General features: G+C 34.0%; 1 protein-coding gene across 2 annotated transcripts; it reads left to right on the top strand.

Annotated features, from left to right (window-relative positions):
• Nucleotides 1–1,876: 1,876 nt before the first annotated feature.
• Nucleotides 1,877–20,734, top strand: LOC133681060 (uncharacterized). Of its 2 annotated transcripts, none has more exons than XM_062104149.1 (29): nucleotides 1,877–2,062; nucleotides 2,318–2,573; nucleotides 2,676–2,833; nucleotides 4,451–4,516; nucleotides 5,330–5,447; nucleotides 5,553–5,662; nucleotides 5,785–5,880; nucleotides 7,055–7,178; nucleotides 8,601–8,668; nucleotides 8,951–9,037; nucleotides 9,242–9,394; nucleotides 9,484–9,573; nucleotides 9,770–9,829; nucleotides 9,932–10,050; nucleotides 10,170–10,257; nucleotides 12,073–12,177; nucleotides 12,258–12,359; nucleotides 12,462–12,514; nucleotides 12,659–12,722; nucleotides 12,809–12,943; nucleotides 13,062–13,174; nucleotides 13,251–13,344; nucleotides 13,642–13,861; nucleotides 14,430–14,560; nucleotides 16,870–17,016; nucleotides 17,190–17,318; nucleotides 18,616–18,714; nucleotides 18,962–19,000; nucleotides 20,040–20,734. In XM_062104149.1, the coding sequence occupies exons 2-29, from the start codon at nucleotides 2,333–2,335 to the stop codon at nucleotides 20,175–20,177; spliced, it is 3,147 nt and encodes a 1,048-aa protein (XP_061960133.1). In that variant the 5' UTR covers nucleotides 1,877–2,062; nucleotides 2,318–2,332; the 3' UTR covers nucleotides 20,178–20,734. The 2 variants fall into 2 exon arrangements, with proteins under 2 accessions (XP_061960133.1, XP_061960132.1); XM_062104148.1 differs by having other exon boundaries at nucleotides 12,255–12,359.
• The last annotated feature ends 1,638 nt before the right edge of the window (nucleotides 20,735–22,372 follow it).

Below are 22,372 nucleotides of genomic sequence, written 5' to 3'. Positions count from 1 at the left end.
AACACCTATAAACACAACACCCACAGTGTGTTTTGTATTGCGGTAATTGTTGTGGCTGTGATTTGAAAAAAATTGTTTTTATAAAAAGTACTTTTAGTTGAGGTTGATTTGAAAAAATAGATGTTTGATTAAAACTGTGGTTGAATAAAAAGTAGTTTAATGTATTTGGTTAAGAATGCTTTTGAAATTGAGGTTATAAAATAATTTAAAAATATATATATTAATATTGATGGTTTTTAATTTAAATATTGTAGATTTAACTATTACAATTACATCATAAAATAAATAATATTTTATATAAAATATTTTTTATTGTTTAATTAAAATATCTACAATTCCATAACGTTCATACATTCGACAAGAACTACAGTTTTTTTGGTTTCTTAAACGCGCAACAACATCAAGTAAAATATAATTAGGAACAAAATTGGGATTGCGATCAAATTCTGTAAATGCTACGTCATCAAGCGATCTTTGTCTAATTTATGTAGCTTTATTGAATAATGTTAAACACTAGTTTTTCGAATAAAACATCATTAAAATAATAAAAAATAATTTTTATTTTTTATTTTACTGAATCGAACTTGTTTCAATACATTTTAAGTTTTTGACCGGAACCGGTTCGGTCGGAAAAGTGCAGCATGCTGCATTATTCATGCTAATTAACTAGCATGATGTGCGAAGGCATGCAGCAGAGAGACAGGAACGCGACAGAAGCATGTAATTTCTGCTTCAACAAAACAACATTTTCAACACAGATAATGGTAGGGTCCACGCATAAAACTCACAACTGATTTATAAACCAAACACTATGTTGTCATTGTTACATAATAAACGCAGCTATAGACGCTTAGCTAAACAGACTACATCATGGTCCATCAAGATAATATTTATTTATTTTTATATTTTAGATGATAAAATTGACCCTTTCTATTTTCATCTTAAGAAAGAAACAATTTGAAAAACTTTTTTGAATTCTTTGAAACCTTAAACAAATAAATCATAATTCACATAAAAATGTCACTAATCAATACAACGTGTTTAGCATGTTTTTGTTATCCTGCTGTCTTTACTTTTTAAAGTTATAGAAATAGTTAAAGCATCTTTTATTGTATGTCACGTTAAAAATACATAAATTTATTCTATATATTTTTTAAACCATATATATATTTTGATATATTAATATTAAAAAAAATAAAAAAAATTATTTTAATATAAAAATATTTTAAAAAGCAACTATTACGACACTTCTAAAAACATTTTAAATTTTATATTGCTTTAGTAATAAAGCATACTATAATTTATAAATATAATTAATAAATCTTGATAAATATTAATTAACTAGAATGTTTTTAGTATTAATAATGACTTCAACATTGATGATATCAAATTATAATATTTTACTTAGTATTAGTTAATTAAGGAAATATAATATAGGAATAAATCATAAATACACAATTATTTTATAAATTTGTTTTCAAAATCAATCACAAAACATCACACCATTAACATTTGACTTAAAATCATCGATATTAATATTAAATCATTAATAGTTTACTCAATATTGGCTCACAAATACAAGAAGATGATAACGGAGATAAATAAAAACACGCTACTTGAAGCTGCATTTTGCTTGACTTCCCTAAAATTTTAATTCAATTTAATTTGTTGTAAAATATTTCTCTTTAATTTATTATAAATTCTCATGCATAAAAAAAAGCTATTAAATTGAATATCACTGAAGATTCTCCGGGAAAAAAAAGCGCGTAAACACTACGTTCACTCCAACACACCCCCTCCCAACCAACCAAATCGAACGGCTCAGAAACAACGCAAGCATGCCAACGCACACACAAACCCAAAAAGGAAAGTAAAAAAAAGACAGAAGAAAATACAAAGCCAAACACAACAATGCTCACCATTGTAGGAGTCACCCCCCAAGCAAAAAAAAATAAAAAAAAATAAAAAAAATCGGATTCTCTCTTCATCACAAAAGGAAACCACAATCTTGATCATAAAAAACACTGAAAACACCATTTTTTCTAGATCTCAGATCCATCAGGTAATCACAAAATCCTCTCTCTGTCCATTTTTTCTCTCCTCAATAAATATCCTGTAAGCTATTTTTTTCCTCTTCAAATCGCTTACTTCACTGATTATTCGAACCCTAAATTTCACTTTTTTCCGTGTAATCAGGCAATTTATTTTTCTTGATTCCTGTATTGATCTATTTCAGCTATTATTGATTTATTTTTTTTGGATTTTTTGGTTAATTTTGTACTAGTTAACGCGTTTATGTTTTGATGATGATGTTTAGGGTTTGGTTTTATCGATGGAGAGTTTAGCGCAACTAGAAGCATTGTGCGAGAGGCTATACAATTCGCAAGATTCTGCAGAGAGAGCACACGCGGAGAATGCATTGAAATGCTTTTCGGTGAATACCGATTACATTTCGCAATGCCAGTACATTCTTGACAATGCGTCTACGCCTTACTCGTTGATGCTCGCCAGTTCTAGTTTGTTGAAACAAGTCACTGATCATAGCCTCTCTTTGCAGCTCCGTCTTGATATCAGTAATATTTTAATTTATTATTGTTTCAGTTTTGTGTGTGTATGCCTTTTTTTTTAATTGATTTCGTGGTGTACTGATTTTTTGTGTGTTTGTTTTGTGGCAGGGAATTACTTGATTAACTATTTGGCTACGAGAGGACCGTTACCACAGTTTGTTAATGCGTCTTTGATTCAACTTCTCTGTCGTGTTACGAAGTTTGGATGGTTTGATGATGATAGATTTAGAGAAGTGGTCAAGGAGGCTACTGATTTCTTGAGTCAGGTTGGATGTTTCTTGTGGTGTGCATTTCTGCGTGTTATTTCGTGCCCACGTTTTTCATGGATCTTAAAGGTTTCGTATATGGTTATTATTATTATATTTTTGTGAAGTGCTAGAGGCGTCGATGGTACCGATGTGAATTCTTTGTAGGTATATTTAATTTTGGTTGCTTTTTGAATTTTGATGCATAGTTACTCCTTTTGGTAGTATTAAAGAAGCAAAACCAGCTCGTAGCTTTGGCCTTTCCGAGGTGTTGCTCTGATAATTTCTTTGCTCCTAAATTGGAATGTAATAAGAAAAACCAGCTCGTAGTTTTGGCCTTTCCGAGGTGTTGCTATGATAATTTCTTTGCTCCTAAATCGGAATGTAATAATTTCTTTGCTACTGAGTTGTCAAGAATTATTCCAAACCAGCTCGTAGCTTTACCCTTGTCGATGTGTTGCTATGATAATTTCTTTCCTACTGAGTTGTCAAGAATTATTCCAAACCAGCTCGTAGCTTTACCCTTGTCGATGTGATGTGTTGCCCTGATGATTTCCTTGCTACTAAGTTGGCATGTATAAGCAAAACCAACTTGTAGCTTTACCCTCGCTGACGCGTTGCAACGGTAATTTCTTTGCTCCTAAATTGGCAAATTTTCAGCAAAACCATCTTGTAGCTTTACGTCACCAAGTTGCCGCTGCTAAGGATAACTTCGCTCCTAAAATGGGAAAGCAATTTAAGATAAAACAATTATTTTGTTTCCATGTTTTCAATATGCGATACATATTTCTTGAGCCAATATGGCATTTTTTATATTCTTGGGGAATGCTCGGGGTGTGGATGATACCTATGCAAGTTTTTCATTGTTGTATTTTATTTTTTTCCTTTTTGAATTTTGGTGTGTACTTGTTATGGGAGTATTAGATGGTAAAGCAATTCATAGCTTTATCTTTGATGAGGTCTTGTTACTGTTAATGTCTTTGCTCCTAAATTGGAATGTGATTTAAGACTAAATCAAATTTTGTATTTTTTATGAGATAAACCTCAACTTTTATATAATTAAAAAGTTTTCAATTTGCAAGGACAAAACTGTAAAGTTTTTAAAATTTTGGAGGTTCCCATGGCCTGCTCATGTTAAAGTGTAGTTCCTGCCCTGAATTTTTTTTTTAAAATTTCATTGCGCTAGTCCAAATGGCCATCTTCAGAATTATGGCAAAAATGAAGAATAAATATCAGAAGAAGTTGATTATTTTTTTTTTCTAATTGCAAGCTTAAGTTGTACTTATGGTTAATAATGCACATGGCTTTGCTGTTTTAAATATGTTCTTCTCATCCTATCCCATATTGGACTGTCTTTTCCTTCTTAATTAGCATTGATCCCTGAATTGCCAAATGCCACATTTCTATCTAGCAAACTAAGCTCTACATGCAGCTTATGAAGATTTTAAAGTGTTCCATTACTGTTTTTCTTATACTTTATATTGATTCTTTTGTTCTATATTATGTGCAACTTTCTTTCTGGTTACCTGCAGTTATTGATTATGGCTTTTTGAAGCACACTGTTATTGATGAGGTGTGTGCGGAAACATTTATCATTGTCATTGCAGTAATTATTATTTACTTCTCTTCTTTAAACAGGCATCTAAGGAGCACTATGAAATTGGTTTGAAGATACTGAATCAACTTGTGTCTGAAATGAACCAGGTTAGTTTCTAGCGCTTTTTCAAAGTTTCTCAATACTGTGATTCTAGCTGTTTTCTTGTGCTAAAAAAATAAAATTACTTCTTGTTCTCGGGATGATTTCCTACGGTTTAATGATTCATTGGATACGAGGAGGCCCCATAAGCTTTTAAGGCTCCAACATCTTTAATAAAAATATGAGGGTAAGGTTCTCAAAAAAAAAAAAATACAGAAAGAAAGAAAGAAAGAATGAAAAGAAAAGGTAGAAGAAGAAACATGAGGGTAAGTTTTAGTATCTTGCATCATGCTTCAAAGTGGGGCTTCATGCTTCATCCTTCATCCACTTGGTTAAAAAAATGGAGTAACTCGACTACATTTCGACTTTGAAACACTCTATACATCATTGTTTTGGGGACAAGTGAATGTTGTCATTTCAAGTACTTACATTTAATATTGCATTGTATGTAGATAACCAATAAACCTCATGTATACTGAAGTGAATGAAAGACCTGACATCTCCAAGCTTAGAGTTTTATTGTAGTTCTTATTTCTATTACTTAACAATTTCCTTAGAAAATCTCACTCGTTTATTCCTTGTAAAACTCCTTTCTACAATATGCTATGTGATGGTTTTCATAGATCAGCTTCACCACTAGAGCAAGACATAAATATCTTACTTTTGCAGTTTGAATATGAACTTTTTACTCGTACATCCTCTCTTTTCTATCACTTAGCTGTTATTTTCATTGTTAGTATTGTTCACCACCACCACCATCATTGTGATGTTGTCTGATTACTGATATTTGCTTGTGTATTTCTTATTGTGCAAATTCTCAGCCAAATTCAGGGTTGCCTTCAACAAATCATCGAAGGGTAGCTTGCTCCTTTAGGGACCAGTCGCTTTTTCAAATATTCCAAATTTCTTTAACATCATTGAGTCAACTGAAAAATGACGGTAATGGTTTAATGTTTCCTATGCCCACCCACCAATCAACTGTGTGCCAGTTGTAGCTAATTTCTTTATTAGTCATTCTGATATTTTGCATTATGTCTGGTACAGTTACGAGTCGATTGCAAGAGTTGGCACTTTCTCTTTCGCTAAAATGTTTATCTTTTGATTTTGTTGGGACATCAATTGATGAAAGTTCAGAGGAGTTTGGTACTATTCAGGTTTTGATTACTTATTCTAGTACTGTATGATTTTTTAAATTGTAATTACATAACACTAGAATGTGCTATATATGCTGTTTATTGTTTGGATTGTTACAAGCAAATATATGGTAATTCTGTAGATACCGTCCTCCTGGAGGCCTGTTTTAGAGGATCCATCAACTTTGCAGATCTTTTTTGATTATTATGCCATCACAACATCTCCTCGTTCAAAAGAGGTCAGTTGATGTGCTGCTTCTTTTCCTATGATCCACGTGCTATAAATTTTTCTGATGCATTGTTAGAGTATTGACCGTGATCCGTAAAGCTCCTGTAATATTCTTCCTTACCTGCTTCATTATGCATTAGCATCGTTCTTTTTAGCTAGTAGTCTATGCTAAAAGTTTAAAATCTTGGTACATTGAATTAATCTTTGTGAGGAAGATCTTGAATTTGTTAATGTTTGTATGTTAGGATCTTTTGGGTCTTGGTGTGTAGAGCTATGGCTTTCTTGCGGGTCATGGTGGAGTTAAATGCATGGAGGTCTTGTCAATTTTTTTAGTTCTACACAAAAATGATATTTGGGTTTGCATGTTGGCTATTTTTGTGGAAGAAATCATATTATTTGGTTTTGAGGTGAATTCTGAGTAGGATGGTGGATTTGTTGACTTCCTTTGTGTCTTGGAGGAAGATTTTATGGCTCGGCTTCATCTGTTATCAGCGTGCTAGAATTTAAGGATTAGTTATGTTCCTTGCATCTTTTAGGGGCTTTCAAGGGTGCTGTTCTTGTTAGTATTCAGCAGGATTGGTGTCTATTCTATATTGAGTTTGGTTTCTTGATCTTCTTTGTTACTTTGGAGGATCTCTTATTTTTATCTCATCTTGTGCATTCTTCCCATGCTAATAATGCATCCTTCTTTAGTAATTTTTTTTTTTTGCTTAGGGAAGCAAATGAACTCTGAGGGAAGAATCTTTGCTTAATGTTTGGTCTTAAGCCTATAAATTGTTGGCAAACATTACAAATTTTGCTCTTTAGGAGGACATCTTAACCATGCTGATCGTTTGGTAGTTTTGTAACTTTGTACATGGTGCATATTGGAGTTTTTGCATGCAGTTCATCTCATTCTATATAGTAGTGGTACTTATAGTGCTTTTTTTTAATGGTATTTTACACTTCCAATGATAAAAAAAATATGTTGGATGTAAATAAACTGAAAGATGCTGTCATGCTTGTAAATGTAACTGAACAGTGGAAATATTTTTTACCTCATATTTAGGCTTGTATTTGTTGGATGTTAAATTTAGTCTTAATTTTTTCTGGTCATTCATTATTTTTCTCCGAGATGTGGATTTAGGTGTTTGTTTGCTGCTTTACTCCTCATTGCTCTGGGTTCTTATTGGTTTTGTTTCTAGGCTCTGGAATGCTTGGTTCGATTAGCATCAGTACGACGCTCTTTGTTCACAAATGATGCTGCCCGTTCCAAGTTTTTGGCCCATTTGATGACAGGAACCAAGGAAATTCTACAAACAGGACGAGGTGATGTTACCTTCTTCCTTTTCCTTTTAGTATGATCATGTAATTTTACCAAATGGTTATTCAAATATAATGCACATTCATTTCGTTGGTTTTGGTTTCTTTGCTGTTACCTCCTTTTTTTTTTTTTGTTTTGTTTTGGTGTCTTCTCTTTGGAGGATTTCTTATTATTTCGTTGGTTTTGGTTTCTTTGCTGTTACCTCCTCTTTTTTGTGGTGTCTTCTCTCTGGAGTGTTTCTTATTCTCCACTAAGATTTTGTATTTATTTGGAGGATATTGCAATATAATTTTGTTTTATCTTTAAAAAATTCAAATATAAATCCATGCATTTCTGTGTGGGTTTCTATTTTTTTTCCCTCTCTTCATTGTTGAGAATAAGTTTTAGTGTGGAAAATTGACCATTGTTAATGATGCGGACACCTTCCAAGATACGCTAAAATCAAATTTGAATGGTTTGCAACTTGATCCAACAAGAACCTGTCTTAGAGAACTAAAGTTATAGCCCAACTAATTTAAACAAGTCTAAAGTTGTTTTCGTAATTTGCTGGCAGAATCGAAGCTCAACTTAAAATGCATTTTTCTCCTGTCATAATGAATTAGAAAGCGTGCCATATATCACTGGAAAGATATGGATGTCTATTTTCCAATGCATCTAGAATCACATTAAAATTCCTTCTGTAGCTCTAATTATGACCAAAACAATAGCGAAAGGTCAAAACTGACAAATTTGAATCTTTTTATTCCAATCTTTTTGTAATGTCGGAATGCCCACCTGCAAATCCTTCTCGAACATGAACTAATTAATCAAGGCTTGTTTTTTATTATTTAATATTTTCTTGAAGTTGACCCTAGCCCATTGAAGAAGTCTATTGAAAGCCTCTTTGAACTTCTTAGCCCTAAGTCTTTTCACTGCACCAACCATAACCTCTAACGGATCTCTTGGTGTTGCTTGGATCGCATCAGTTAAAGGTTTAGCCACTATTTGGTCATTGCATGCGCAAGCTTAGACAAACCTATATGAATTATGATGTGAATTTGTATTAGTTCCCAGTTAAAGCATGCTTTAAATGGCCTGTGGACTTCTTGAGAGGAATTTCTGTAACTATGTTGGTATTAAGTGTTTTCAATCTGTTTGTCTTTAGATTTTAATCGTGCTTAGTGAAAACTTGTTAAACAATTCTGTTGTCTTTTACTGCTTTCACTTTTAATTCTAAAGGGGTTTTGAGTCCCAGGAATCAATATGTCAATTCAGGTGTGTAAATGGTACACGAATGTGGTAATTTAGTTGTGCTGGTTTCTCTAAACCTTAATTCTGTTTTTGTAGCCATCAGCTAGCCATTTTCTTATCTCAAATTTTACACGTGTTGTCCATCCCCCCAGTTTGCTTCTCTTTCACTGATTGTGGCGTGATATTGTTGTTATTAGGTCTTGCTGATCATGATAATTATCATGAGTATTGTCGTCTTCTTGGACGTTTCAGAGTGAATTATCAGGTAATTTATTGTATTATCACATTTTTTAAATCAGTCTCTTGTCCTATGTTTTGTTTTCTTGTTCTGCATTTTCCCATGCTATTGGTCTTCAACTTATAGGTTTGTTCGCGCGGACACACTCACATGTCTGTAGAGACTGCCACTTGATGCTGTATAGCTGCATACTTGTGCATGTGCATGGGATGGATTTGCTGGCATATATTCATAGTTTTGCATGATGCTTTTTAATTATGTTCATTCCATAAACCTGACTCCTTTTGAAACACATAAAATTTACTGCAGTTGTCAGAGCTTGTGAACGTGGAAGGCTACAGTGATTGGATACAGTTGGTGGCAGAATTCACTTTAAAGTCTTTGCAGTCTTGGCAGGTGGGTCAGTGTTTATTGCCTGAAGTGTTTAAAAAACTAGTCATACCTGGCCTTCATTATATATAACTGCATCTATGTTTAACAACGGGATGCCTGTTCCTTGCAACCATAATTATTCCTTGCTCATGTGCCTGAAACATTATGCTTAGAATCCATACTACACATTTTGCAACTTATCTGCTGATTAAGTTTATGTCTTACCAGTGGGCCAGCAGCAGTGTATATTATCTTCTAGGGTTGTGGTCCAGATTGGTGACATCTGTACCATACTTGAAGGGCGAGGCACCTAGTTTGCTTGATGAGTTTGTGCCCAAAATTACTGAAGGCTTTATAACATCAAGATTTAACTCTGTGCAGGTCTGCTTGTTTCTAGGATTGATATTCTGATTCTTCTTAAAATTCTACATAAAATGTTGAGTTCCTGTTTGCTGCTCTTTTTTCTGCAGGCTGGATTCACTGACGATGAAGATCCATTAGACAATGTTGAGCTTCTTCAAGACCAGCTAGATTGCTTTCCTTATCTTTGCAGATTTCAGGTCTGGTTTGTAGTTTCTATATATAATATGTGATGGCCTCCCTGTCAGTTATCCAGCCTGGAGTTTTCTTGGTTTTGAAGTTCCAGATAAAATTAATTTTAGTTTCATGAATTGCATGTGTGCGACACTCTTGATCTTATCAGCCAATCAAGGCTAGGGGTTTGTTATGATTATTTCTACCCATTTGTTTTTGCAGTATCAAAGCAGCAGTTTTTATATAATAAACACAATGGAGCCTATTCTGCAATCATACACGGTACGATAAGTGTATTGGATGAGATATTCTTGGAATGTTGACTATTTTTGGAACTTAGCATGATAAATAATCTTAAACATTATTTTTAAATGGCTTATACAGGAAAGAGCACGGCTACAGACTGCTGATAACAATGAACTTGCTGTTATTGAGGCAAAACTTTCTTGGATTGTTCATATCATTGCTGCTATTCTTAAAATCAAACAATCTACTGGCTGTAGGTAATTCTGTTTTTCTTTTTTCTTGTCATATATATATCTATATATTTTGCAATTTGTGATTGGAATAACATGCATATGTATTTGCAATTACCAATGTATTTGCTGTGTATCTCATGCAGCGTGGAGTCGCAAGAAGTGCTTGATGCAGAACTTTCAGCTCGTGTTTTGCAATTAATAAATGTTACTGACAGTGGGCTACATAGCCAGGTATACCGACAATAATGAACTGTAATATGAAATGGAATGTAGTGTAAAATTGTTTTTCTTCTCGTTTTCTGCTTAAACAGCATATGAGTCTTTTGTTATAATGCACAGCATTGATACACAATCTTTAATGATTGCTGCATCATGTTATCTATTCAAAAATTGGTTTATTCACACAGCATTCACACACCATTTTCGTGTTTGAATCACTCTAATGTACATTTATTAATTTGCAAATCTAATTTTTACTATTCAATTTATTAGTCCTTTTATAGCTTGTGCATGTAAAAAAATTGATCAAGTTGGTTGGAGCTTTGTTTCTGAGATGCGAGTATACTTTGTTATTGTTATTTGTGTTGATTTAAAGTTTCATGTATGTTAGAAGCAACGTGGTCTACATCTTATCTTCTGGTTCTAAAAATTATTGCTGAATCAAAACCGAGTAGTTTCATGGATGTTGACATTGCTAGGTTCTGCAGCATAGGTGTACTGGGCATATCATCTCACAAACCTGCAGATCTGACACATTGAAAGGATGGATTTTGGAAAAATACTGTATTATTTGATATTGAATTGTTTTTAACCCTTAGAAAAAAACACATACAGCTCACTTTTGGTTTTAAAAAAAGTGAACTACTCACTAGAAGCTAAAAAATAAGATTTGAATAGAATGATGCATTGACCCATTCTCATATTTTGTTTCTATACAATTGCTTTGAGGCACATTTTAGTAGACTTATTTTAAAGACCAATATATTGGTGTCAAAAAGCAACTCCAGCAAGACGTGAATAAAACCACTAATATACTGACAATCATCAACTCTTCTTACAAGCCCTTGGTAGTCTCTTCCTGAAGTTCATTAAACCTTGCCTGGCACCCTTCTTGGTTTGACTTGAATCTGTCACTTTTGACCTTTTGCCTAATAATGGGGTCATTACATCATCTTCATTGTATTTAAGTTAATTGCTTTTCCACATGCCAGAAATGATCTTCTTTTATGTTTGCTCATTGTCAAAACTGTCCTGCCATGGTTGGTTTTGGAGGCTGAAATTTTCTCGTTTCTTCATATTAGAGATTTCAAGCTACAAATTTATGCTTTAGTTTATTGGAGGGTTAAAATGTGTCATAATTGGCAACTTGTTACTTGCATTTCAATTTGTTAATTGTTTGCTGTCATGTGGTATGGGCATATGGGGTGATGGGTTATTGTAATATCATTATAGAATTCCTCACTCTGGCATCTTTAACCAGTTGGGAGATAAGATTCTTTCTTTTGCAAATATTCTCAGACAGGCTTGGGGTCACCATGGAATGTGTATAACATGGCTCATCACTTATTTTATGGAACTTAGTACAATATTGTACTGTTCATTACTGTGCTCAAAGTTGATACTTTATTTTGCTTTTTCACTCTAGTTCAACGTAGGGAGATTCCATGAGATGTTTAATATGCTGTCATGTCTATCCTTGTGGTTATCAATTTATCATTAACACTTGATCTGCCTAAGGTTTTGTTTGTAACTGCAGTTACTATATATGCATGAAGTTACACCTACAATTTGCATAGGTTCATATTTGCCTTTTCCTTCCTTTTTTGTTAAGAGAAGAATGGTCTTTGTATTTTTTTCCCCCAAAAAGCTATGAAGAAAGACCTTGTTAAATCATTGGTCTAAAAAAATACATTTGCTTACCATCTCCGTGGTCATGCATTTTTGGCATTTTTGGTTCCATTATCTTCAAACTAAGTTCCACCGATTTCTTAATAACAATCTTGGCATTGGTTTTGTTGGTATGCTCATTACCCTTGTATTTAACAGAGATATGGTGAATTAAGCAAGCAAAGACTTGATCGAGCGATTCTTACCTTCTTTCAGCATTTCCGTAAGTCTTATGTTGGTGATCAGGCTGTGCACTCATCTAAGGTAATGGGGTTCTTATTTGTCTTTGTTACAAGCTTTGCACTTGTCAATATTCTCAAGTCTTTTTCTCTGTGCTGCAGCAGCTATATGCTCGTTTGTCTGAACTTCTTGGACTCAGTGATCATCTACTACTATTGAATGTGATTGTTTCAAAAATAGCTACAAATTTAAAGTGTTATACAGAGGTGAATGCTTCATTTTGGATTTTTCATTAATTTGTGTTCATTCTGTTTTTCAGAAAGTTTTGTCTTTATTTTTTTTCATGCCTTTGTTTATGCTTGATTTAGAGTGAGGAGGTCATCAATCATACATTAAGCTTATTCTTGGAGCTGGCATCTGGGTTAGTACACTGCTTCCTTGTTTGGCTGAAAGTAGTAGTGTTAGTTGTTATGTTTTGACAAAGTTAGTTTATTTTCATCAACAATGATTGGTTGTCTGACTGAGCATTCTTCACTTATTTATTTTTATTTCCCTTTTTGTTTAGGTATATGACTGGAAAGCTGCTTCTGAAACTGGATGCTATCAAATTTATAGTTGCCAACCATACTGTAATTCCAGATCTGACAAAGATTGTTCGCTTAATCATTCTTCTTTTAATTTGTTATTAATATTAAATATTCTTTTGAATTTTTAGAGGGAACATTTTCCCTTCTTAGAAGAATATAGAAGCTCTCGTAGCAGAACAACCTTCTATTATACTATTGGCTGGTTAATATTTATGGAGGATAGCCCAGTGAAATTCAAGTCTTCGATGGAACCGCTTTTGCAAGTACTGTCCTGACCCCCTTGTAAAAAAATGTTTCTAGAATCTTGTCAATTCCTCGGAATGAAAAAGCTTTTTTCCTAGAATTTCATTAATTACCTAAATAATGTTTATTGTGTTTTAGGTTTTTTTAAGGTTGGAAACAACTCCTGATTCGATGTTTCGGACTGATGCTGTGAAGTATGCACTAATTGGGTTAATGAGGGATCTTAGAGGAATTGCTATGGCCACAAATAGGTTGGTATATATTTTAGGTATAATGTCTATGATTGATGAACAGTTAGGTTTCACGTCCTTTCTTATGCTATCTCAGTCGAAGAACGTATGGGCTTTTATTTGATTGGCTGTATCCTGCTCACATGCCGCTTCTCTTGAAAGGCATCTCACATTGGACAGACACACCAGAGGTATGGAATATGAGAGAGATTCGACATCTTAGGTGTTATCATGATTTATCTAATTCTCAACTTAAAGAGCCTTGTTTAGAATCTTCTAATGAAACTGTTTGTGGCATCTTCCATGCAATTTTTTAGTCAAATTTGTAATATGTTCTGGAACCACTGACCACGTTATCTCTTGCAATAAGGTGCTGGAAGAGAGCAAATGAAATGTGACTTTGCCTATCTTATCCATATATTATAGATTGTTAGTCTGATTTCATTGTTTCCTATATAGAAATGTCATTATTTGATTTGGTGCTGCAGGTGACAACCCCTTTATTAAAATTCATGGCTGAATTTGTGTTGAACAAGGCCCAACGTTTAACTTTTGATTCGTCATCTCCTAATGGCATTCTTCTTTTCCGGGAAGTCAGCAAATTAATTGTAGCCTATGGAACGAGGATTTTATCTCTTCCAAATGTTGCTGACATATATGGCTACAAGTACAAGGGGATATGGATTTGCCTAACCATTCTCTCAAGAGGTTAACATATGACCCTCTTATTATTGTTAATTGGTGGATTTGTATGCTGTGATTGATGAAAGTTGCTTGGATTTTGTTTACTTACCTTTTGCATTGAGTTTGTTGCTGGTATTTTATATTTACTTGATGAATTTATATACAAACTATTCTTAGAGAAGTTTTCAAGGTACATTGGGCTGAAGAATTGTGCATGCACACGCCTGAAGACGTTTACCTAGAAAAAATACAAATGTCCACTGTCTAGCACTTTATTTATTTGCTTGAAAAGAACTTCTCTTATTATCAAACTGCTACCCATCTGTTTTCCATAGATGTCTAATGAGACTCAGTAATTTTTATGAAGTTTGATTCATTTTTATAATGTTTTGTGGCATTTGTAATTTATATTCTTTGTTGCAAATGTGTATTTCTTATATTTGAATGGTAGGGATGGCAGTAAGTTGAGTTAATTGATGACTTTTTGCTGTTCAATTGTTTCCTTACTGGCTGAATATTAACTGAACCGCAACTTTCCAAATATATATATATATAATGTGTTGATGTTCTTGTGTTTGCCACTTATTGGCAGCTCTTGCTGGAAACTATGTCAACTTTGGTGTCTTTGAACTATATGGTGATAGAGCACTCTCTGATGCACTTGATATTGCTCTAAAGATGACACTCTCAATTCCTCTTGCTGATATATTAGCATTTCGAAAGGTATGTAGGACTTCTTGGCTGCTTGTCACACTCCATTGATGTTTTCCTGCATCATGTATTCCTTTACATTCCCTATTAGTTTATTGATTTGTGTTTGCTTGTTTTTGTTACCCTGCAAGGTTTAGTTTTGTATGTACACGTGCTTGTGTGTTTGCATATCCTTTTCTGTTATGGACTTGGGGGTTCTATTACACTACATTTTAAGCACACCTTGTTTTGGCATATTTATCTGGTTGTAGAGGTGGTTAATTTAGTTTAGATTGAGATGATTCTCTTAGTTGGTGGGGCTCCCTGGAACATATTGGCTAACATATTGATGCAAGGTTAGTGGCTGTTGCTATCCGTGGAGGGATTTTTTTGTTCTTCCCCATGAGATGAATACCCAAACTTCAAAGGTTTTTAAACTACCTGGGATCTCATTATTTAGAGGTTTGAGAAGTTAGCAGGTTGGTGGAGGGATTATCTTTTTTAAGGGAAGCTAGGCTGATACCTATCAAGAGCATGCTTTCTAGTTTTGTGTATTTTATGTCCGCCATCCACTGTTCATTATTCTAGCAAAGAAGGTAGGAAAGGACCTAAGGTAGGTTACTTTGAAGAAATGTAGTATAACGATTAAAAGGTCATTTGGCAAAATGGACCTGTTAGTTTTTCTGTTAGTACAGGAGGGCTAGGAATCAAATGAGTCAATTATGAAAACAGATCTGAAGATTTATGTTGGAGAGGTATCATATCTGGAGAGAGGTTATTCAAGTCAAATACAGGGAGGAGCATATTTTGGAATTCATAGGAATTAAGAGAGCCTTGTGACGTGTGGGTGTGGAAATTTGTTAGGAAGGATCTGAGACTTTATGCTTAATGTGAGCTTTCTTGTGGGTAATGCTTTTTCACTCTTTTGTGATACAATTCTTGGTGTGGCAAATTACCACCAAATGTTCAATTCCTGGTTCTCTTTTTTTGTCCAGTGGGGAGTTATGGCGCTAGTTAATGGGATATTTTGGTAAGTCCCATATGTTTGGAATGCGTCAATAGAGATTCATAGAAAGGGTTAAACTTATCGGAATGGGTATTTAGATGGGTGCTTGTTCGGGAGTCCTAGAGTTTTATAAAATGTTCTTGATGGAAAGAGATGCTATTGAAAAATCTCGCTAAGAAGAATTGGAACGTAATGGAACTAATTCTCTTTCAATTTTTTGGCCAGTGAGAAGTTGCCTGGTTAAGATTGTGACTGTTGGTAGATAGGAAAGGTATCAATTTTATATATGCCATTTGCAGTTGAACTTATTAGCTGCTTTGTTTCTTGAATATATTTTTTGTGGAAGCTGTTGTGTGAAGCCGTGGTTGTCATTTTGGTTATTTTAGACTTTCTGAGGTCAGGGTGTTTGCGGTAGAATTAGGAATCTGTGATGTAGAGTTGAATCTGCGCAATTCTGGCTTTAAGTATTCTAAGTTTTAATCCGATTGGATGAGAATATTTCTTGCACAAAGTTAGAATTGGATCACAGATCACTCTTCTTCAATATTCTCATTGTTTTATGATCAGATTAGAACCAGACATTTCTTGCACACACTAAAATATTTTGCAAATTTAGATGACAATGTGGATCAGCTGTGTGCATTATTTTACCTTTTGTACTTGGTGATTGTTCAGCACCTCCGTGGTTGATGCAGACAACAATTCAAGTAAAATTCTTGTATTTTTATGTAATTTTTCGAAGATAGGGTAATTTCCATGTTGGCTGGAATTCCAAAGTGTTATTTTTATTTTTTATTATCTGTCCTTAAACTAGTGGTTATTTGTGTCTTCGTATTCTAAACAGGAGTGGTAACATTATTTTGTTTAGGAGTCTTGGATTGTTGTTGGATTAGGTATGCAACTATGACATGGCTTTGTGAGGAGTACATTTAGTTTATGAAGCCTTTAGTGCTTTGTTTTTAGAAAGGGTTCATGAAAGAATTTCCCAGCAATTATGCTTTGAAATGTTGTGATGAAATCCATCTTAGGTGTGTAACTCCTAAGAACCCTTTGCTTGATCCTTAGGTTTTCCTTCTTACAGGTGTTGTTCCTAGAAACCTGCTAGCATGACTATACTGTGCTTGTATGCACATGTGTGCACTTGCGTTCTTTCTTTTTCAAAAAATTCAGATTCGATTTTTTGTTATCAGAATTTTATTCTTATTATCCTTATTTTGGCTGATGCTTGATTTTTAGCTTACCATTAGGTGTTTGGTTGATTCTCTTGTCAATTTTGCCTGCTATTCTATTTTTCCACTTCTAATGGTAAGTTCATGTATTTGGCATTTCCTTGCAGCTAACAAGGGCATACTTTGCATTCTTGGAGGTTCTATTCAGCAGCCACATTGTTTTCGTATTGAATCTGGATACAAACACCTTCATGCATATTGTTGGTTCCCTGGAATCAGGTCTTAAAGGTCTGGATACGAATATCTCATCACAGGTATGTCATGGCAATACTGCAGATGGCATCACTCCTCTCACTTAGCTTACCCTGTCATTTATGCATGGCGATATGACATGCCAACACTCCTGGCATATCAGAATGTGACACCATGTATATTTGATTTGTTCTGCTGATTCCCTGCATTTAAGCTAAAAAACTGAACTTTTCAGTGTGCATCTGCTGTCGACAATTTGGCTGCTTATTACTTCAACAACATCACAATGGGGGAGGTACCCACTTCACCCACTGCAATCAATCTTGCTCGTCATATTGCAGACTGCCCCAATTTGTTTCCAGAGGTTAGATAGGCTATTCTTTATTACAGTACCCCTCCCTAACATTATTTTCAAGTCTTGTGTGGCTAAACAAGTCAGGCATAAGTTTTTTTTTCTGTAGTGTACTTGATGGTGTGGTGCCCTGCCTGCCTGCCAAAGATTTTTCACTTATCTGTATATGGTGATTTTTTTATTTTGATTTTTGAGTTTTTCTTTTCTCAGCAAGAAATATTTTAGATGTCGATTGTGCAAGACCTTAGAAGCTATAATTTCCCTTTCCTTCTGTTACGAGAGTTTGCTGTGACGAGGTATAATGACAAAAAGAGGATGGATGGTTAACTAAGGAACAGTGGAAATAAAGGATAAGTCAGAGAAAATGTGGATCTGAATTATTACTGTGTTACTATTTTTTCTTTAATGTAACAGGGGATAACTCACTCTGAGATCATTATATTGTATGTTGATTTTTGAGTTTTTCTTTTCTCAGCGAGAAATATTTTAGATGTTGATCGTGCAAGACCTTAGAAGCTATAATTTTCTTTTCCTTCTTTTATGAGAGTTTGTTTTGACGAGGTATAAGGACAGAAAGAGGATGGATGGTTAACTACTAACCCTTGTTTGGAAGCAAGGAAAGGTGGAAATAAAGGATAAGTCAGAGAAAATGCCGATCTGAATTATTACCTTGTGTTAATATTTTTTTTGTTTAATTTAACAGTGGATAACTCATTCTGAGATCTTGATATTGTATGTTTTTTTAAAAAAAAAGGTTTCAGAAACCCACTTTCTTTTGATTGTTCTTCTTCATTACTTTTACAGAATAAACAGTTCCTTTCTTTTCCTATCGCCTTTTTACGTAACTCCCTGGTAATTGTTACTCATGCACCTGGATTAAATGACTCTCAGGCTGTTGAATCTCTTACTGCTCTTGCTTGGTTGTTACTGTGTTGGTGTTTTGACCTTAGCAAATGATGTGTGCATCGGTTAATTAATTTTTATTATTTGCTAACGGAGTTCTTATCAGTTGCTTATCCAAGTGATAAACATCCTATATTTGACATCTCTTGTAAGCTGAATCATCTGTTATATTTCAATGGCTGTTCAGTGCGAGCTCCTTTTTGCATGTTTTTATGTGAATCAAATCACATTTTTTTAATTGTTGACCATGTCTTCTGGCACCAAATATAGAATTCATAACATGCTTTGTCTTTTGGAGCTTTCTTCTTATTTGCTTAATTTTGTGCAGTATTAGATTTTATTTTCATACTGTTGTTTTTGCATGTTGAACACTTGGGTAACTTGAATAGTTTCCTTGTATTTGCAGATACTGAAGACTCTGTTTGAGATTGTTTTATTTGAGGACTGTGGCAACCAGTGGAGTCTTAGCAGACCCATGCTGAGCTTAACTATCATTAGTGAGCAGGTAATAGTCTACGGCAAAGCCTTATGCTGTTGTTGATAGTTGTCTTCTCTAAACTCAGTTTCTTTGAGTTACAACTTTTATTTTATGTTTGCTTATTATTTGACAATAGGAAGTTAACATGGTTGTGGCGATTCATATATTTGATTTGGATGACTTTGGATCTTCCTTTGAGTTGCTTGTTTAGTTACAGAGTTTGTACTGTCCTTTCTTTTTAATGTGTCTGAGATAAGCACTGTCACTTATGCAGATATTCTCTGATTTGAAAGCTCAAATCTTGGCTTCACAGGTGAAATATTTACTGCACTTATTGTCATGAAGATGTTTTTTCTTTTAATTTTTTAAAAAATTGTAGTTAGTGTCTACCTGGTTATACAACTATTATTTTGAAGAGAATAAGTTTCAAAAACACATACAAGTCATTAGATTAGTAGGACCCGCCACTGGGTCCCAAATTAAGATCACCATCTAATGGCTCACAATCTTCTTGAAACTGAATCTTCTTTTTTCTTGTCAAATATCATATCTCTATTTTAAATAGATAGTCATTTTGGTTCAAGTTTGTATTTGTTATAGCTATACTGTGTTTTATTATAGCTTGTTAACTCAATGTGGGTGGAACTAAAATAATGTATCGAAGCTAGAGTTATTTCTCGCACACAAGTAAACACCTGACCCACAACCAATGGCCCGTCTCCTAGCCCCCTCACCGATCAAATACAAATATAGAAACCCCATAACCTTATACAACAAAAATAAATTCTGGGCAGGTAAACAAGTTGACAGGGAATTAAATTCCAAGTAACTCTGCTATTATGTAAATGTAATTTATTACAGATCAAATTTATACTGAAAACTGTCCCCAAAAGTAGCGGCAATGGAGAGGATTTGTGCCTGACACTTTAGTTAGTAGTTTGCTTTGGTGCATATTCTGTTAATGTTTGATAGGGCTTAGAAGCTGGTAAACCCCCTCATATTACTCCTGTCCAGTGGTTATGATAAATCTTTTTGACCAATGATTACCTGTCAGCCACAACTGTTCATAGTTTCTGGTGACCAGCAGGTGTTGATAGTCAAATTGTAGACAGTCATTTCATTTCATATTATATTCGTAACTGGAAAAGAACAGCACGGTTTGCATGACATTTTAGTTTCACAAAACTCATGCAATCCCGGAGTAAGCTATTAGGAGTAAATAGGAGGCTGCATTTAGACTTGAACAGTTGAAACTACTGTAAATTAATGGTGCTTTTCTATCATCTATTATGCTGCCTCCTGTTTCTAAAATGCCATCCCTCTGCTGACACTTTCTTTGCGTCATCCTGCAGCCTGTGGATCAACATCAGCGGCTTGCCCTTTGTTTTGATAAACTGATGGCAGATGTTACTCGAAGCTTGGATTCAAAGAACAGGGATAAATTTACTCAAAATCTGACGGTTTTCAGGCATGAATTTCGTGTCAAATAGTTCCAATGTCTTTGCTTGTTGCTCTGCTTTGCTTTGGGGACTGAATTACACCTGCAGAAGATTTTGATTTGAAGAATTGCCATACGCATGCTTCATACACAGTTGTACACAAACACATGGTTTTGTTGCTCATTGACAAGGGGACATGTTTCTTCTGCAGTCTTTAGACTTTGTTACCCAAATCATGTGAAGCAGATATTTTGTAAAACCCAAATGTCTGCCATGGAGAAGGTGTTGTGTGGATTTTTGTTTTTTTTTTTTTGTAGAGCCTCCCTCCTCTCAAAGAGTCAAAAGTTTTTAAGAGGGATGATACTAGAAATTTAGATAGGGTACTATGCCAAGGGGGTCATTAAAAGGTGTGGTGGTGGTGGTGGTGGTGGTGGTTTGATAGATAATTTTAGGGTATCGATTCTTTTTAGAACAAAGATGTAAATCATGATGTTTACTTGGTGTTTTAGAGGTGGGCCAGTTGGAAATAGATTATTTTGTACATTAACCCCTACTTTATTCTTTGTATTTGTTGATAATAGAAAGGAGAAGGGATGAAATTTCAGTCATTCTTGTTTTCCCTTCCTATCATGGAAATTGTTTCCTTTAACCACTAATTTTTCAAGTTTTTTACCTTTTCTGATTCTGTCGCCTATGTAGATGTGATGCCACTTCGACGCAGGGCGTTCGTGCTCACGAGGTATGTTCATTCAGTCAATTACGGCTGGTGTCTTTTCTTTCCTTTTTCCTATTTTGAATTAAATGTACTTTTCCTTTCAAGTCCTCGTTTTCAATTTTTTATTTCTTGTACAAGAAAGTTTTTCCTCCATGCATCGGCATACCCTCCCTGAATGGGGCATGTCTGGTGACAATATATAGTGGATGTTAATTAATGGGGGCACACGTGCGGTGTTGGGTTAGATCATAAGTGGTTTTATGCTATCATCTCAAGATCGAATCCGATCAGGTAAGTCTTGATCCATGAAAATTGATACGAGGGAAACTCGACTGTCAACCAAAAAAGTAAGAACTTGCCCGTGGTTTCTTTCCCTCTCTCCACCTCAGTTTGGAACTGATCGAATCATACACAGGCCACTCCATGCGAAAGTTTCCAGAGCTGGGCAGTCCATGATGTTACTAGAAATTATTACAATCCATGTAGGACGGACAGGCTTGCATATTATTTAGACCCACAACATTAATATAGTAGCTACGGGTAATTGTTTTGACGAGTCCAAAACGATGTTATGTTTGCTGAATATATTGCTCTCCTCCTCACAAATTGATAGTAATTTTTTATGGTTTTTTGATTTTTTGATTTGAGTTTTATTTTTTAATAATGAGTTTATTAGAATTGACTTTTATAATTTATTTCAATTTATTTTTTATAAAAGTTTTTGATCATGACTTTGATCGTGGATCTAACGGGTTAACTTTGAGTTTATTTTTTATAAAAGTTTTTGATCATGACTTTGATCGTGGATCTAACAGGTTAACTTTGAGTTGACTTGAGTTTTTTTAATTGATTTTTTTTTCAATTTATCATTCAATATTGGTTTAATTGAGAATTGAGTTTTATAATTTGTTTTTTATGAGATTATCTCAAACTCATGATTGGATTGTAAGTTAACTAAGGTTGACTCTAATCATTTTTTTTGTTTGTTTTTAATTTTTTTTTCAATCTCGTCTCTCAATATTGAGTTATTAAGCATTGAACTTTATAATTTATTTTGATTTGATTTTTATATTGTTATCTCAGTCTCTCGTAATCTGGATTGTGAGTTTTGTAGACTAACTAAAGTTTTTTATCTTTTTTTTAATTGATTTTTTTTTCAATTTTATCCTTCAATATTGTGTTGATTAAAAATTAAACTTAAGAATTTATTTTGATTTATTTTCTATAAAGTTATCGTTCTCATGATCTAGATTGTGAATTTAATAGGTTAATCTGGGTTGATTCAATATGTTATTTTAATATTTAAAAAATAATAATCTTGAAATTTTTTTATTATATTTTTATAATCAATTTGTCTATAAACCTACCAAGTTGATTGAATCATATTAAATAACCTTCATATAGTTTAATTTTTTTTCTTATTAGAAAACACATTTGCGGATATTTTTTTACATTAAAAAAATCACTCTAACCCACAACACAATCAATCAATTATTTAGTACCAATTAAAGCAAAGAACTAAATACATGTC

The sequence above is a fragment of the Populus nigra genome, chromosome 1, assembly GCF_951802175.1.
Source record: "Populus nigra chromosome 1, ddPopNigr1.1, whole genome shotgun sequence".
NCBI classification, from domain to species: domain Eukaryota; kingdom Viridiplantae; phylum Streptophyta; class Magnoliopsida; order Malpighiales; family Salicaceae; genus Populus; species Populus nigra.
This window is presented reverse-complemented; position numbering and strand designations above follow the sequence as displayed.

Bases quoted from the DNA above. Each gene is read 5' to 3' on its own strand.
- LOC133681060 (XM_062104148.1), top strand. From the start codon at position 2,333: ATGGAGAGTTTAGCGCAACTAGAAGCATTGTGCGAGAGGCTATACAAT. The intron at 9,830-9,931 runs GTACGATAAGTG...TGGCTTATACAG, and splicing joins CTATTCTGCAATCATACACG to GAAAGAGCACGGCTACAGAC. The intron at 10,258-12,072 runs GTATACCGACAA...TGTATTTAACAG, and splicing joins ACAGTGGGCTACATAGCCAG to AGATATGGTGAATTAAGCAA.